The sequence below is a fragment of the Gavia stellata genome, chromosome 5 (assembly GCF_030936135.1).
Source record: "Gavia stellata isolate bGavSte3 chromosome 5, bGavSte3.hap2, whole genome shotgun sequence".
NCBI lineage: Eukaryota > Metazoa > Chordata > Aves > Gaviiformes > Gaviidae > Gavia > Gavia stellata.
The window spans coordinates 26149547-26164690 of NC_082598.1; the positions used below are offsets into that span (position 1 = coordinate 26149547).

The following is a 15144-nucleotide window of genomic DNA, read 5'->3' on the forward strand; positions in this document are numbered from 1 at the left end:
TTACCTGTAACCCTGTTCTGAGCAGGTGGAACTAGGCTGGGAGAAGACCCTGGTAATTTAGGGGATATCCACCTGCACACTGTATCTGTATCCAGATACAGCATCAATATGTAAAAAATAGTGCTGAGAACAACTGTTAATATGAACTCACCTTACAAACCAAAGAAGCTGTAGTAGTTTTACCAACTCCAGGTGGACCAGAAAGTAATGCTGCTTTAAAACCACTACCGTCATCTTTGCCTCCAGTTTTATTGGTCTTTGCTATAAAAGAAGATTCCAGGTTTTACCTAGGTATGTATTACAAAACAAACTGCATACTTCATGTAAATCTTTAAAGATATCAAGCATCACTGGAGTTTCTCCTCATTTAAGGCTTGATATGAAAAATGCATACACATCTACATCCTAACCATTTGGGGAAAAGCTGTTTAAACCTCTTAGTTTAACCATCTTAGTTTAAGACTTGGAGTGATTTTGAACTGAAAAAATAGCAAAAATGCTATTAATGTAATACAACAATTTCCTTACAACCACATCATAAAAAAAACCAAAAAAGCCCAACAAATCAAACCAACACACACAGAGAAAAACCCCACTACCCACTACAACAGCACTGAAGCTTAAACACTGTTTTAATCACAGAAAAAACTGTCTGCAGGATGACACACTACACATGACACGGGGTACTTTTTATACAGAACCAGGACCTTAACAATTCATCTCTTCCCCATGCATGAAGCAGCCTTTTAGACGTGTTGCCATCCTGTATTTTCACCATGTGTACAGACAGGTTAGCACTGGCCAATATTTCTCTTGGTGAGAAAAATTCACTAGGCTGAATGAGGCTATTTTTATACACATTACTGCTAGGTTATTTTGGTTTCTTTGGGGGGTGGGGGGAATCATCACATTTAAGAGAATACCACAAGACTTGAAAAATATCTTCAGACACAGTTTGCTTTTCTGGTTTCATAAAAGAAAAAAAGAAAAAAGGCATCTCAGGCTCAACTGCTGCTAAAAACACATCCAACTGCAGCCTCATTCCCAATTTCTAGAGTCGCTCTGCTATCTCAAAGGGCCTTATTGATCCAGGGAACCAAGCAGTGTGATTGGCATGAAGAACACAGAAGTTAACCATGTTGGTCACCTTGTCCATCTTCTGAGGTACTCTTGTGCCAATTTCGTAGCCATCGCAGCAGTTTATTGGCACAGCTTTGCTCACCCTGCTGTCCGATTACTGCCTTAAGAGACACAGGCTTGTATTTATCTACCCATAGCAATCTCTCTGTTCCATCTTCATTAATCTCAGAAACCAAGTTCCCCTTAGGTTTTGGGGCTTCTTTTTTCTCTTCAGTCTGCTGTTTAAAGTCCATAAGCTTTCGAACAGCAGTGGCTTCTTTCCTGACAGATTTGACGGTATCTCCTTTTTCAGGAGTAGACTTATATTTTTTGTTATCAGCTTCCCTTTTGAAGGGGCTAAAATTCCTTTTTCCAGCTTCAGCTTTCTGTGGTGTCTTTTTAGGTCTTGACTCTGCTTTCTTTGCCTTAAAAAAAAAGGTAAGAAAATTAAAGGGAAATTTAAAAAAAACCATACACTAAATAAACACACTGTCTTTCAACACATGTACAGGAGTGCATTGATAAAATAAGACTTCAAGAGCAGATAAGAAATATTCCTCTCAAAAATAAACCACTGTTAAACACAATGCCACCTGGTTCTGTAGCACAACCCACAAAAGAGAGGCAGGAAATGTTCTGGTCATTCCAAGAGCAGTCCCCCTTACTTGCAAGGTCTGATGCATCATTTAACAAAAAAAAAAAAAAAAAAACCAAAACCCTACCACCAAAAAAACACCACACACAAAAAAGCCTGATGACTGTCGGGCTGGAACAAATAGGCCAAACACCCTTGAAACTCTTGCAAAACAATGCCTCCAGAAAGTGTTCAACTCAAAACAATTCAAAGTGACTGAAAGTAACTAGCTAGTAAGCTTAGGGTTGCTTTTCCTTAAGACACCAATAGTATCCTCACATGCAAGAATTCATGTCTAGCCACATCAGAAGTACCAAAGCAACATCTATACTGAATGCCCAACATGCTAGAGCTAACAGAGATTTTAATAACATTTGAGCCACTACATACCAAATTTAAATGTGCATTAAAAAACCTTGTTACTGTTTTTACAGTATTCCCCCCAAAAATATACCTTTAATATTATTAGTTGAAGTACCACATAAAGACAAAATCTGTTATGTATACACATGGTTTACATACAGTTGTCCCATATTTACAGTACAATTTTATATTGGGCCCATCTGGGTACCACACCATATCAGAACAATTACTTATTTCAAAAGAATAAAGAAACACTCAAAGTTTAAAACCAAAACTATCTAAGGAGATCAATTACCCCCTCAGTCAGATACCTAAAATACAAAACTATGTCAGAGTATAAAAATGAAAGGTAGGAAAAAACCCTATAGCTCCCAAGTAGAAGTCTTAAACACAAATACAGAATTTTCACTTGCAATACTTTTAACCTAGAAGGTCAAACTGACAATTGTAGGGCTACTGTTACTGGAACAGAAGACCAAAACTCCTTTCAATTAAAAACAAACCAAAACAAAAAAACCCCTAAGTTTATTATAAACAAACCTCTGTTTCAGCCGCCAGCTCATATTTGGACTTTTTGCCTGGCATAGTTCGAATAAGATCAAACAGGCCATCCTCATCAATAACTTTTGTCCCTAAAGTTGATGCCTGAAGCAAAAGTAAGAATTAAAATTAGGAATTACATAATTCACTTCAAAGTGCTTTCCACTAAAGACTATGTTTACAAATGCAACAACAACAAAAAGGTGGGGGTTTTGTGTGTGTGCGCGCGGATGGACATATAAACAAAAACAAAACAAAGCCTTAAAACATTAGGCAAGTTCTCCTTTTTGACATGCACATTATTGTAATACTGCCTCCTTTTGGCAGGGATACTGAAAATCACTACAGTTAAGATACGAACAATTCAGTTTCACTTCTACTTTGCTCAGGCACAGAACACTCACCTTTTCACATTTAGATTGGCCACAGTCTCGCCCCATAACCAGATAGCTTGTCTTCTTGCTGACATTGCCAGTTACTTTTCCTCCATAACGTTCAATCAGAGACTTGGCCTCATCTCTTTCAATACACTCCAGAACGCCTGTAATTACGAATGTCAGGCCTTCCAAGCAGTTTTCAGCTCCCTGAGAACCACAGCATTGCAGAAAATGCTATTACCTGATGCAATTCTACCAAATACCTCTTCACCATAAACTTTAACCCCCTACCATGTCAAGTACCCTATGAAACTTTAAAAATAAGCCTACGCTACCTAGCTATATAATAGCTTTAAAAGTTCAAAAGCCATTAAAGGAATAGCTACTAACAAAACTTCACACATTGATCACTTGACTGATCATACTCCTAACACTCTGTGCTTCAAGCATAGGCATGTCAGTCAAATGACTATCTTCAACTTTAAGACCAATAACCATTTTTCATCGTGACTTCATAAATCAAGTACTGAATTTAATTTCTTAGTTACGTTTAGTCACTGCTTTGCACTACAATTTAGCTTTTTCCAATACATACCTTCTGTTTGAAAAAAAAAATACCAGTTTTTAAATAGTTTAGTTGATACTTGCTAGATCACTTGTAACAGTAAGTCTATGACACACTCCACTTCTACATGGAGAATTCTGCTGTAGTCAAGCTTACCTGAGGTATCTCTTTGGAACCCAGCGCTTTTGGACCCTCGCGATTAAGGAAGCTTCGGTAGGCTTGATAATTGATTCGCTTCTTTTCAGAGTCCTCAGGGCTTACAGACTTGAGCAGGAGGGGAAAAAAATTAATACACATATTACATACATAAAACAACAAAATAAACTCAAGCATCACAGTTTGACATTTTTATGCACTGAAGGAAGAGGTCTAACATTTGATTTTAATCTATTAACATGCATGGTTTTCTTGCTTGTGTTTTGAGGTATTTTCTGTCATTCTTTTTAAAGAGATTTTAAAACTCACCTGAGAGTTTAAAAAAAAATTATGTACCCATTGTTTATTGTCAAGTTTCTGTAGATTCATCTGTATTCCACATGTACATGCTCACTTAATTCAAAAATTGGTGCTTTAAATTCACATTCTATTTTATCTCAGGATGATGATCGGGTAGAGACAAGAGCTACACTTACATAAAGTCTACTTCATAGTATTTCTACTTTTAAGAGACATTTAAGCTTTTTAAAAATCAGTAAAAAATTATTTGAAACTCACCTCCAAAAGAGTTGCAGGGTCTCCCTCCCAATTACAACCGTTATTTAAGTGTCAAAATTGGATTTTTGTACTTTATGATTAAAAAGTATGTTTTAAGGTTGCCAATAACTGCCAGTGTGTTCAATAGCTACAGTTACTGAATCAGACAGTTAAAACTAAATTATATTCCTACATAATGTATCCATCATAAGAAATATACTTCAGAAATAGGAGACAGGGGGAACCAACAACAAAACAATGCCATTTATCATTTTAATAGCAATGTAGATCCAAAAGGTCACCATGCTCACATAAACAGCAAGCTTTCACTAAGCATCAGAATTCCTGCATTCTGCATTTCTTCAGGGAAGTTAAACACGAAAAAGCACTGAACTGACTTTGCAGTGTATGTGCATACCTTAATGAGCATCAAAGAACTCTCAGTTCCTTCATGCATTTAATTTACACTTTTCCAGGTTGGTTTTTTTCCTATGTTTTTACAACTGCTGGACTCTTAAAGCCTTACCAGAATTCAAATTCTTAAAAATTGCCCAGAAGATTCAAAGTACCAAGTTACAACAGTGACACATAAACAATAATAAGTGTAAACTACTCATTTTGATAGCTCCTACCTCAGCCTTCTTGGGAGAAATTTTCTCCTTCTTTGGTGTTCTCTTCTCTTCTCTCCCTGAAGCAGTTTTTTCCTTTGATACTAAACTTCGAGCACCTCCTTCCTTTTCATCAGTCTCTTTTTGTTTCAGAGACACAAGCTTAGAGCTAGGTTTCAAAGGCACGGTCTTATCTGTCAACTCTCTTGCTATTTTACCATCAGATGATTGTGGGGATAAATGAGAGCCTTTTGAATGTTCAGATTTAGTTTGCTGCTTCACAGTGCAATTCTTCGCTTCACCTGTTGAATTTGTTGCTTTCACTTGAAAGGAGGCAGAGGGAGGAGAGCACACATATAAGAATGTATCTCATTAATATTATAAATTGGTGAAATGTTTTCTATATTCCATGTCCTACCTCTTTCCGACTGCTTATATTTTTCTGTCACGTTAGGACTGCTCTTGATGCTTAATACTGTTTGCTCTCCTCCTGAATCTTTCCGAGCCTAAATAAACACACAATGCCAAAGTCAGAAATGCACGTCCAGAGTTACCATTAAGTCCAGATCCCCGAGTTTCCCTTCTATTAAGTACAACAGACTGAATGACCTCTAACAAAGCTGATCCCTACCACAAGTCAGAATACAGTCTCTATCAAAGGCAGGCAGATGAGCAAATTCTGCACTCAGCCATGCACATAATCATTCCTTAAGTCAACGGCCAGACAAATTTCCAGGTTACAGTAAATTTTGATCCTAATTGGTTTACATAGCACCACAAACTATGAGAACTGGGAAGATTCCCACCACTGGGGGTTGTCTCAAAACTCTTAAGATCCCTACTTGCCCCTTCTCTCAAAGCAAGGAGAGTATTCTCCTCCTTCCTTTTTCTCCATCACATTTCACCAACTTGTGCTATTGACTAATTTTACTTGATCTGGTCCTTCTGAACTAACAGAGCTATAGCCGATTTAAAGCACGAGTCTTCGGCAACACACTCCAATCAAATAAAACTAGAACTTAAAATCCTGTTTCAAGAGAAGCAGATAGCACAAAGATACAATGATGCCTGCTGTGTGATTAGGAAGGACACCATTTACTGAGTGAGGAAAATCCAGGACGAAAGTATGAAAAGTGAGCACGTTATTTTCATGCAAACATCGCTGTTTTTAATGCATTTGTATGGAAGCCTCAAAACAAAGGTTAGGTGTCTAACCGAGAACACTCCCAGCAATGCCATTTCTAAAAACTAAAGTTTAAAAAAAAATTCAACCTTTTTCTTCTGTGGTGTTTCATCCAACATGGCCAAAGTTTTAGCAAATTCTTCATCTTCATGCAGCTGTCTCTCCAGCTTTAAAAAAAAAAAAAAGATTTTTAGGCTCATGTCTGACAAGTTTTAGTTCTACTATAATTTTTTAAAACTCTATTTGCTGTTCCAGACAAAAGGTTTATCTAAAATAAGACAGCACATAGCTGGAGAAAGTGCATCCTACCAGAGGCAAATAAATTTCTGAAAACAGCACTGAAGAATTACTTGTTTTCCCCAAAAAGACAGACAGAAGTCTAGTCAGAAAAGTAGAGTTTGGATTTGTTGCACTAGAAACATTAATAAGCCTGTATAATCTGTTTTCAAAGAGGTTTTCTGTTCCTTCATATTTTTTATTGTTGTGTATCATCTTGATTTATTAAACAATCAAAACTTGAAGGCAGGATCTCACAACAACCAGCCTGCACCGAGATGCAACTTGTTGGCTTTAGAAAACTTTCAAAAGTAGTCCCAAAAGACAAGTAGGAACAATGGTTGTTAAGTATTACGATGTCTTGATAATTAGTGTTTTGTTCTCATTTACTGCTAGCAACACATCATGTGAAAAAAAATTCTGGCAGTTTTGGAGAATTTAGCTACTGCCCTTAGCCCAGCTGTTGTGGCCAGTTCTGTTTACTTTATGGAAACAAATACACTTTAACTTTTTTCTATTTCTACTTAAGACAACTGATTTTCTTTGACAGAAGAACCAGTAAGAACAAATACTGTACATGGAATCTGAGAAAGTTATTTATTAATTATAAAAATTAAACCTGGCTTTGTTTTTTATTTCACCTAACAAAATAAATGTGACATCTAAGTGATAACTTATCATCAAGTTACCTTTCCTATCCAATATGGCCCCTTGGGGAAAACTTTTTCTATTCTTGAATAGTGTATATTGTTGCCAATAAATATTGATCATTGTTTCAACAAAACAACAAGACAATTATGAAAGGATTTTTGAAGTCCAACATGCCGCACTGTAAGATTCAAACAGATGACTTTATAAAACCAATATGCCACAGGCGTTATTTTTTACATGCCTGACACAATGAAATGTATCTATCTTCCCTGTATACAGTGAGAAAGGGGAAGGGCAGCGACTACCAAACACAAACCAGACTGAGGCAGAGATAAATCCAAAATAAAGTACATTCCTTCCATGATACGTATAGACAATGAGAGTGTTATAGATAAGATCAGTTCAAATGAAAGACAACATCTTGTTTTTCCTGACAGATTGTTTAACTTTCTAATAGCTTAAAGCTAAATTCATCACACCTCTGGGGAGGTCAAGGATGAGACTAAGTTTTGCATGTACTGTATATTTATTTCAAAGGATACTCAATATTACCAGTATATGGTAAATGAATTGATTTTCCCCAAAAGCAAGTAAGTATGTATGACAAGTGTCCCTTACCCTCATATTAGCACTGATTAAAACATGGAAGTTTAAGACACACAGTTAAGGGTAATTCACATTTTTCTCAGATGACAAGTGAAATAAATCATGGACTGCAATGGCTTTTAATTTTTCACTCCAGGGAATGGAAAAAAACCACCACCCAACAACAAAACCAAAAACATGAGGAAGCAAAAAGTGAATTCTACGTGAAAAGCAAGATTATTATAAACACATCAACTCATCAACTGCACAGGTAGAGAAAGTCTGGACAGACAGAAAATAGACTGAGATGTTCTGTTTAGGTAACTGAAATAATGCCCATAAAAATAACTGAGTGATTATGTTTGCACATATTTGCAAGTTAAGTATACAGATGAATTTTATTACACTTATTCATAGCATACATGGAAAGTCCATCTTAATTTCTTAAGGAAAAACAATTTTAAGTTAAACAAACTGCTCTTGGCATACAGCAGCAAATTTATAGAGCTTTTACCTCTGAATCTTCTTCAAGCTGCAGTTGCCTGGCAATGGCCTCATCATCTAGTGTGCTGTCTCTGCTTTGTGAAGGCTATGTTTAAGAAAAAGACCAACAGTTCAGTTTCCCCAATATCATGTAAATTATTATAATTTAATCTGTATGGATGCATTTTGTATGCTTCTAGAAAAGGACTGGGAATGAGACACGCAGTATTTTATTCCTAGCTGTCTAACATAAACACTATTAAATAGGCTATTTTCAAGAGATTTTACTATTGAAAACAAAACCATGCTGTAATATAAATATCTCATTTCTTCAAACAATGCTGAACATCTCTGAAGCTATCACAGTTGACCCACTTGAAAGAAAAATCAATAACTATATTGTGAATTTTTTATTTCCTCCATACTTTATTTGGTGCTTTGTTATTCCATGAATATATGTACCATAAAGCTTGGGAAAACAACCTCCTTCCTCTTCATCCTGCCCTCCGCCCCCAACTATAAGCTATCCCATCTACTCACTAATCTCAAAACTACTTAAAATTAAGAAAAGTCACTTGAGAAGAAGCAATAGAGAAAATATCTACTTTCAAGTTTGTGCTATGTTCTCAAACACGGAAATGCTACTCTCCACTTGCATTTGAGGACTTGATATGTCTGCAGATATCATCAGAACTGAACTTAGACTTGAGCGGTCATTAAAAAGTACCATTAAATAGGACAAGCAGTTAAGTACCTCCTTGCAGTCATTAAACCAGCCATTTTGATCTGCTATCAGACACATGAGCAGCCTAAAGGAACATCATCAGTACTCACTTCTTTCCTTTTACTTGCTACCAGTTTCTTTTCTGATCGTTGGACACTACTTGTCCCAAAGTAATCAAGTGCAGAGGTGGGAGTCTGTTTCACTGGAGATAATGGTTTGCTTTTAGCTCGTGGCTTTACATCTTCCTTTTTCACTGTAGTTGTTCCTGGACAACCGATCGCTGATGTCCCATTCTCCTTCGGTTTCAGGGAAATTCGTTTATTGACAAAGTCATCTTCTTCATCTAAACATGAAAAGTATTTTATTACTTCTGGTACATGAAACTTGAGTTCTTACAATGGAACTGCCAAGAAAACTATTTTGGCATATTACCTCAATTCAAATCCTAAGAAAATATTACACCTGTTTAAAAGTTATTTGAAAAAAGGCTGAGTTGCATAAGACATAGTATTTAGCATCTTTAATAGCATAGCTCAAGTCTGAAACACACAAAGTCTGACACACAAAATTTGTTACTTGTGTTCATACATTAACTCTCATTTACAGAGGTTAACAAAGAACGCCTTCTCTTCTTACATAGGGAACACAACAAACAGAAAATCTAGGTCATTAAAACTTGAACCCTCTCAATTAATGCAACATCAAATTGAACAGCATGACTCTTCCTTCACAAAAAAATGTGAAATACAAAGCTATATTTATTTTATTACTTCATAGCATTCATTAACAGAGCAGCTAATATAGGCTTTGTAGACTTGTATATTCTTAAGAATCTCTCAATATTACACTATAAACCAGGGGAAAATATTAGAACATTGTATTTACAAAAAGCTGCTTGAATAAGCTTACTAATTATTTTTAAAGTACTGCTCATAGCTTATGAATGTTCTAGTAGAAACACTTTAACACCATTTTTTACTTTTCCCCTTTTAGTCAGAGATTCCATAAGCTATTCTACATCCCCTACATCTCTGCACTTACACTCTCCTTCCAGTACAGTCAAAACCATCTCAGAGAAATGCAGCCTTTTCACAGAACACGGACATCAGACAAGAGGTCAGCAGACAAAACAGATTTTGATTTAAAAGGAGTAAAAGTGGCATACACAGTCTCATTAAGAATTAGCCCACAGACCACTGAACAGAAACTGAATCTTTCCTTTTAGGACTCTTCTATAATAGCCAAGATGTGCTCTTCCCAGCAATGAAAAAGAGAAAGAGAGTTTGATGGCCATTTATTCATTCTGGGAACAAACTCTTCACCCAGCCAATCAATCAACAAAAAAGACTACCAAGGACTTCAAAGAGTTTTGTGTCATGTCATGAAGTCTTACTGGAAGTTATATAAATATCACTGAAGCATACAAAAACCTACAGCTATCACTGCCAAATGATTAGACTAATATGATAGCACAGAAGACAAACATCACTGGACAAACTTTTGATTAGTGATTAAAGCACTTTCTTTGTGAACTCTAAAAACTCTAAGTATGCAAGGGATAAGAAGCAAACTGCAAGAAAATCCCGAAAATGAACATTAGACACAGAAAGAATAAAGCGCAAAGACTTCAGAGGCCGTCTCATTTGCATGCCTCTAACTGAAGTCTGGTTTTACTTCTCTCAAAATAGAAATATTTCAGACACTCCACTCAACATATCATAAACGCATTTTATAACTGAACTTAAATTGACAGTATTATTGACAGTATTATCATGAAAATACGTGCATTTTCCAGTCATGTCTAATTTAAGCCCCAATATTTCTTTTCATACAAAAATTTGTTTTCTTAATCACTTCCCTAAGTTTAGGTGATGTCATATGTCTGTCATCTATAGTTTTTATTGTATTATAGACAGAGATGGAGGGAAACAACTATTTTTTGTTCCACCTTTTCTCAATAGGTGGTAGTAACAAGAGTGTTTTAGGCATCAGCTGGAACTTTCTGCTACTGAACACTTACTAAGCAGACTATAAAAAGTGCAAAGGGGGATCCTTACTATTCCTGGGAGGGGAAGTTCAGAGAGAAAGAAAAATGTAACAAAGATACTTCTGTAAGGGAGGAAGTCAGTTCAGTGGTTAAATCAAGAGTGCCTAAAGATAAAAATTTGTCTACAAGAAAGTGGCATTTTAGCCAATTCCATTCACAAAGCAATATATGAAAGAGAAAATTCAAGCCCAGGCCCCCACTTGACAAAAGCAAGTTTCACCACAAAGCTAAAAGCTTTACTGTTCCTAACACGATTTACTTTTCCTAGGCAGCAGCAAATCTCTTACTGCCATTTAGCTCAATTTAACAAACTCTTACATATCTGGAAGATTTGGACACTAGATACTTGAGGCTCCTAATTTACAATAGTTTGAGGCCCGAATAGGAGACTGCTTATCTCAAACTTAATTTCAGAAATATTTTTGCTTCTTTTCAATTTTTCAGTTTAACAAGAAAATACATTTGCAGGAGTAAAATGTACCTTTTACTAGAAATCAACAGTTAATGTCGATGTAATTACATTTATTTGTCTTGGAAAAAAGACAGAAATCCTATTCTGCCCCCCCCCCAAGCTTTTCTTAAGCTAAGGACTGTTCCATGCTAGAAAAGAATCTTTACTCATCACTATTATTATCAGAAGATCTGCATGCAATATTGATTTTTTCATTATTAACTCATAACCATTTAAATAACAACATAAACCAACAGGATATTGCTTTCTCTCAAGCAGAAAGAAGCAGAGTAAATATAATTAGGTTTTAATTAAAAATTATGTGGATTTGAGTCATTTATGATGCCAGTACTAAGTATTACCAATAATTAGAGCTTTGCTTTATGTTCTTCCTAGAAATGACAGGATTAGAAGCATTGATTGACTGCAAGCAGTGGCTGAAGAAGGACAAGAGACTCAGTACTTACAAACAGTTGTCTATAAATGTAAACAAAGAAAAGGCAGAATGAGAACATGAAAGTGGTCATTAGGAAACAAAACCACCCCGATTCTATTACATGGGTTTTAAAAGATGCTTTAGGGGACAGATACTCTAGCTACAGTTTCATCCCAGGTTCAGGAAATTCATAAGCACATCACAAATTTGCCTGATCTCCAGGCACTCCCCTTATTTCAAGTACATAAGAACATCAACTTTTTCAGTTAAGCCTTAACACTTCTTCCTTGAAACAAACTGCTCACACATGCCTACTGCCACAGAAGTGAACAGCAAAATTCATCAGTTGTACACCTTCAGTTTCCTTACAAGCATGAAGGTGACTTCATTTACAACTTTGAAAAGATCAAAAGAGTCCTAGTACTGCTGCTGGACTATTCAGGTCAATGTTTCTCAACATATGACCTGTAAAAGGAGAGAGGCATTCTCACTCATACAAGCAAGCCAATAATTTGTGGGAAAATAAAAGTGAAAATTCAGATTTTGGCTTATAAAAAAACTGTATATTAATTGCATTCTTAGAGCAATTGCTAGGTGAACAGTTGACATAGCCGTACGTGGGGGCATGGACTTCACAAAGTAAGAAAACAGGAATCAATTTTATCATCAACTAGATTACTTTTATGTTGCAAAATCTTTGTACAGCAGAACAAGACTATTCTGAGAACAGTATTTCCCGTTTACATAGACAAAATTTTTTTGCTTGCTATACCATGAAAAAATACTCTGAGCATACACATTTGAGTTTTTTCAGGATTAGCTCTGAATTACAAACACAAGTCAAGACCGTGTATTCTAGTTGAGTTTTCTGGAAATTAAGTAGATGTGACAAAGAGAAAGCTAATCATGTAATTAATGGAACACACAGGCATGACAACCAGGAGATTGCTTTTAGTTATTTTGGATGCAAACACCACACATGAAGCAGGGACCTATCATGCCAGGCAATGTACAAGGGCAAACTTCCCTAGCAACAAACAACAACTGTTAAATCCTGGGGGTTTTAAGAACTATTCCATGACATTAAAGCACATCTGGCTTTCATTCTATATACTGTTCTAGCAGTAGCACAATTAGGTTAATGAACTAATGCCTGCAGCCCACCTGTAACTGTTTGTTATTCCTCTCCCTCTTTCCTGTCCTCACTTTCTCAACAGGGTTTCACCTACTGATTACAGAGCAGCATCTGCAGTTCTTCCCTAACTGAGCTCTATCAAAATTATCTAGGCTGTTTAAAACATTTGTTTAAATTCAGATCATTTTAAAAGGATCAGGTTCAGGAATGACCTCAGCCAATCTAAAAAAGGAGCAACCTATTGCAGAAAGGGACAATGACAACAAGCCGCATAGGACAGATCCTCACATGGCCTTCAGAGCAACATATTTTATTCATCTTCATTTATTATTTCTGTACTGCTGAGTTCCTTATCAGCATAGAATATAATTCCCTGGTTCCTATTCTGTTTAGAATGCAAAATCTTTAAGGCAGGGACAACCTCTTACTATGATGTTATAAAACCAACTCCAAACATAGGCAGGGCATCTACAGGTTACAAATAACTTGTACTTATGATAAATGCGTGTTAAATTGGTGCTTGTAGACCACTACATAAGGATTTTTATATGGAGCTAAAGGACTATATCCTACTCAAAAGTCATTAAATCTACATTACTTGTATAAAATGACAATATTCTGGACATTCTTCAGTTTCAATGGCACCACATCTGCACAAGTACTTAAAACAGTTCCTGTCCTAAAGAACTTGCAGTCTAGAGCAACAGGGACTGCTGTCCAAGCTAAAGTTGAGGGTGGAGAAAATAGTGTTTGTATGAAAAGAAATCATTGTATCAGGCTTTGATTATTTTAAATATGGGTTGGCCAGTCCTCAACAGTCCCACCACTTGCTAGGACTGAGTTTTGTATTCATCTTTGGCTTAAAGTAAATCTTTACGAAGATTATCTTTAAGATAATCACCACTTCTCAAAAAAGCCAGAAAGTCTATTCAAACTCAAACCCTGTAACTCTTTCCAAAAAGAACATATGCTATGTGTAACTAGCAAAGTGCATTTTTTTTTCTATCTTCCTCCTCATTTAAAAACGTAGTAGTTGCAACCCACATTAAAAAGTGGTCTGTACAGTCATTTAGATTTTTTTTGTCATTTCTCAACAACCTAATTGATTTTAGATGTACTACAAACATGTACTTTAAACCACAATTGTTAGCACTTTGCCTATATCGACATGTCAAGGTTCCATGCTGTTATAAAAATACAAAGCTTATCAGAACCATTCCAGCTTTACTCCCCTGAAATCAATTTACATTTGGATTTTCCAATTATCAAAGATAATTTCAAGAAGTTGTCTCTGTCATATTTTTCACTTTAAGGGAAAAAAGTTCTGGGATCCAAGACCTCAATGCAGTAACTGCCATGTCTAACTGTAATTACACACTTTAGTGTCAAACTACATAACTTTTCATACCCTTTTGTCCAGTATATACCAAATAAAATTCTTAGTCAAATACGTGTATTTATCTTTTAAAAGTATCTTTAGAAAGAAGTTTTGGGAACATTAAAATATGAGAAGGCTGAATATATTTAAACTGAAGTAAATGACCTTCATCTGCAAAACCATCAATTATAGCAACTCCTTCCAAATTAAATACTCACACTCGCCATAGAAACTGCTATGTGTATTACCTTAGCAAGCAATTAGAAGTTATCAGTCCATTTACTCTTTCCAGTTTATTATAGAGAGTTTCATTCACTTGAACAGGTTACTTTTACCATAATAGCAGCTTTATCATTTCACAGAAGCACATCTGAATCCCCACCATGCAATGAAATTTCATGTTCTGGTTTAGTTGCCTAAAGTTACCTGCATAAGAGGAATATTCAGTAATGCCAAATGATTAATTAGGAAACAGGAAAAAAAGTAACTTGAAAAAAAACCCAGGCCAAGTATAAATGAGTTCATTTTTTCCAGCTGCAACTCAGGCAGCTCAACTTACTGAGCCACTCAGGACACAATGTTGTTTCAGCCAAAATGAACTAGTCTAGCAAAAAAACTCCCCTTTTACGTTTTAAACTAATTCAGCAGATTAACTGAGTCAATACCAGTTACTCAAGCAGCTCAGTAAGGAGATGTGAAAGGAGGAAAGGGAGAAAAAAAAACATCTCCAGCAAGCAGAAAGGAATAGACAGAGGAAAGCAGCAACATCTTGAACTAATTCAAGCTGTAGCAGTAGAGAATGAACTTGCCAAGTGACATCAAAACATTACATTCATGTTTAAGTCAATTTATTCAGAACATGACAATCTGTATCCAATATGATAAAAGTTTCAGAG

General features: G+C 35.9%; 1 protein-coding gene across 2 annotated transcripts in view; it reads right to left on the reverse strand.

The window, feature by feature from the left end:
* RFC1 (replication factor C subunit 1) overlaps nt 1-15144 on the reverse strand; it is a 42267-nt gene that overhangs the window by 8604 nt on the left and 18519 nt on the right. For both annotated transcript variants that reach the window (XM_059818093.1, XM_059818092.1), the window contains 10 exons: nt 8912-9144; nt 8109-8183; nt 6172-6249; nt 5318-5405; nt 4924-5222; nt 3755-3862; nt 3061-3240; nt 2657-2761; nt 1148-1544; nt 152-261 (listed from right to left, as the gene is read on the reverse strand). In XM_059818093.1, coding sequence (XP_059674076.1) covers nt 152-261; nt 1148-1544; nt 2657-2761; nt 3061-3240; nt 3755-3862; nt 4924-5222; nt 5318-5405; nt 6172-6249; nt 8109-8183; nt 8912-9144 — 1673 coding nt within the window. The remainder of the gene's footprint in view (nt 1-151; nt 262-1147; nt 1545-2656; nt 2762-3060; nt 3241-3754; nt 3863-4923; nt 5223-5317; nt 5406-6171; nt 6250-8108; nt 8184-8911; nt 9145-15144) is intronic.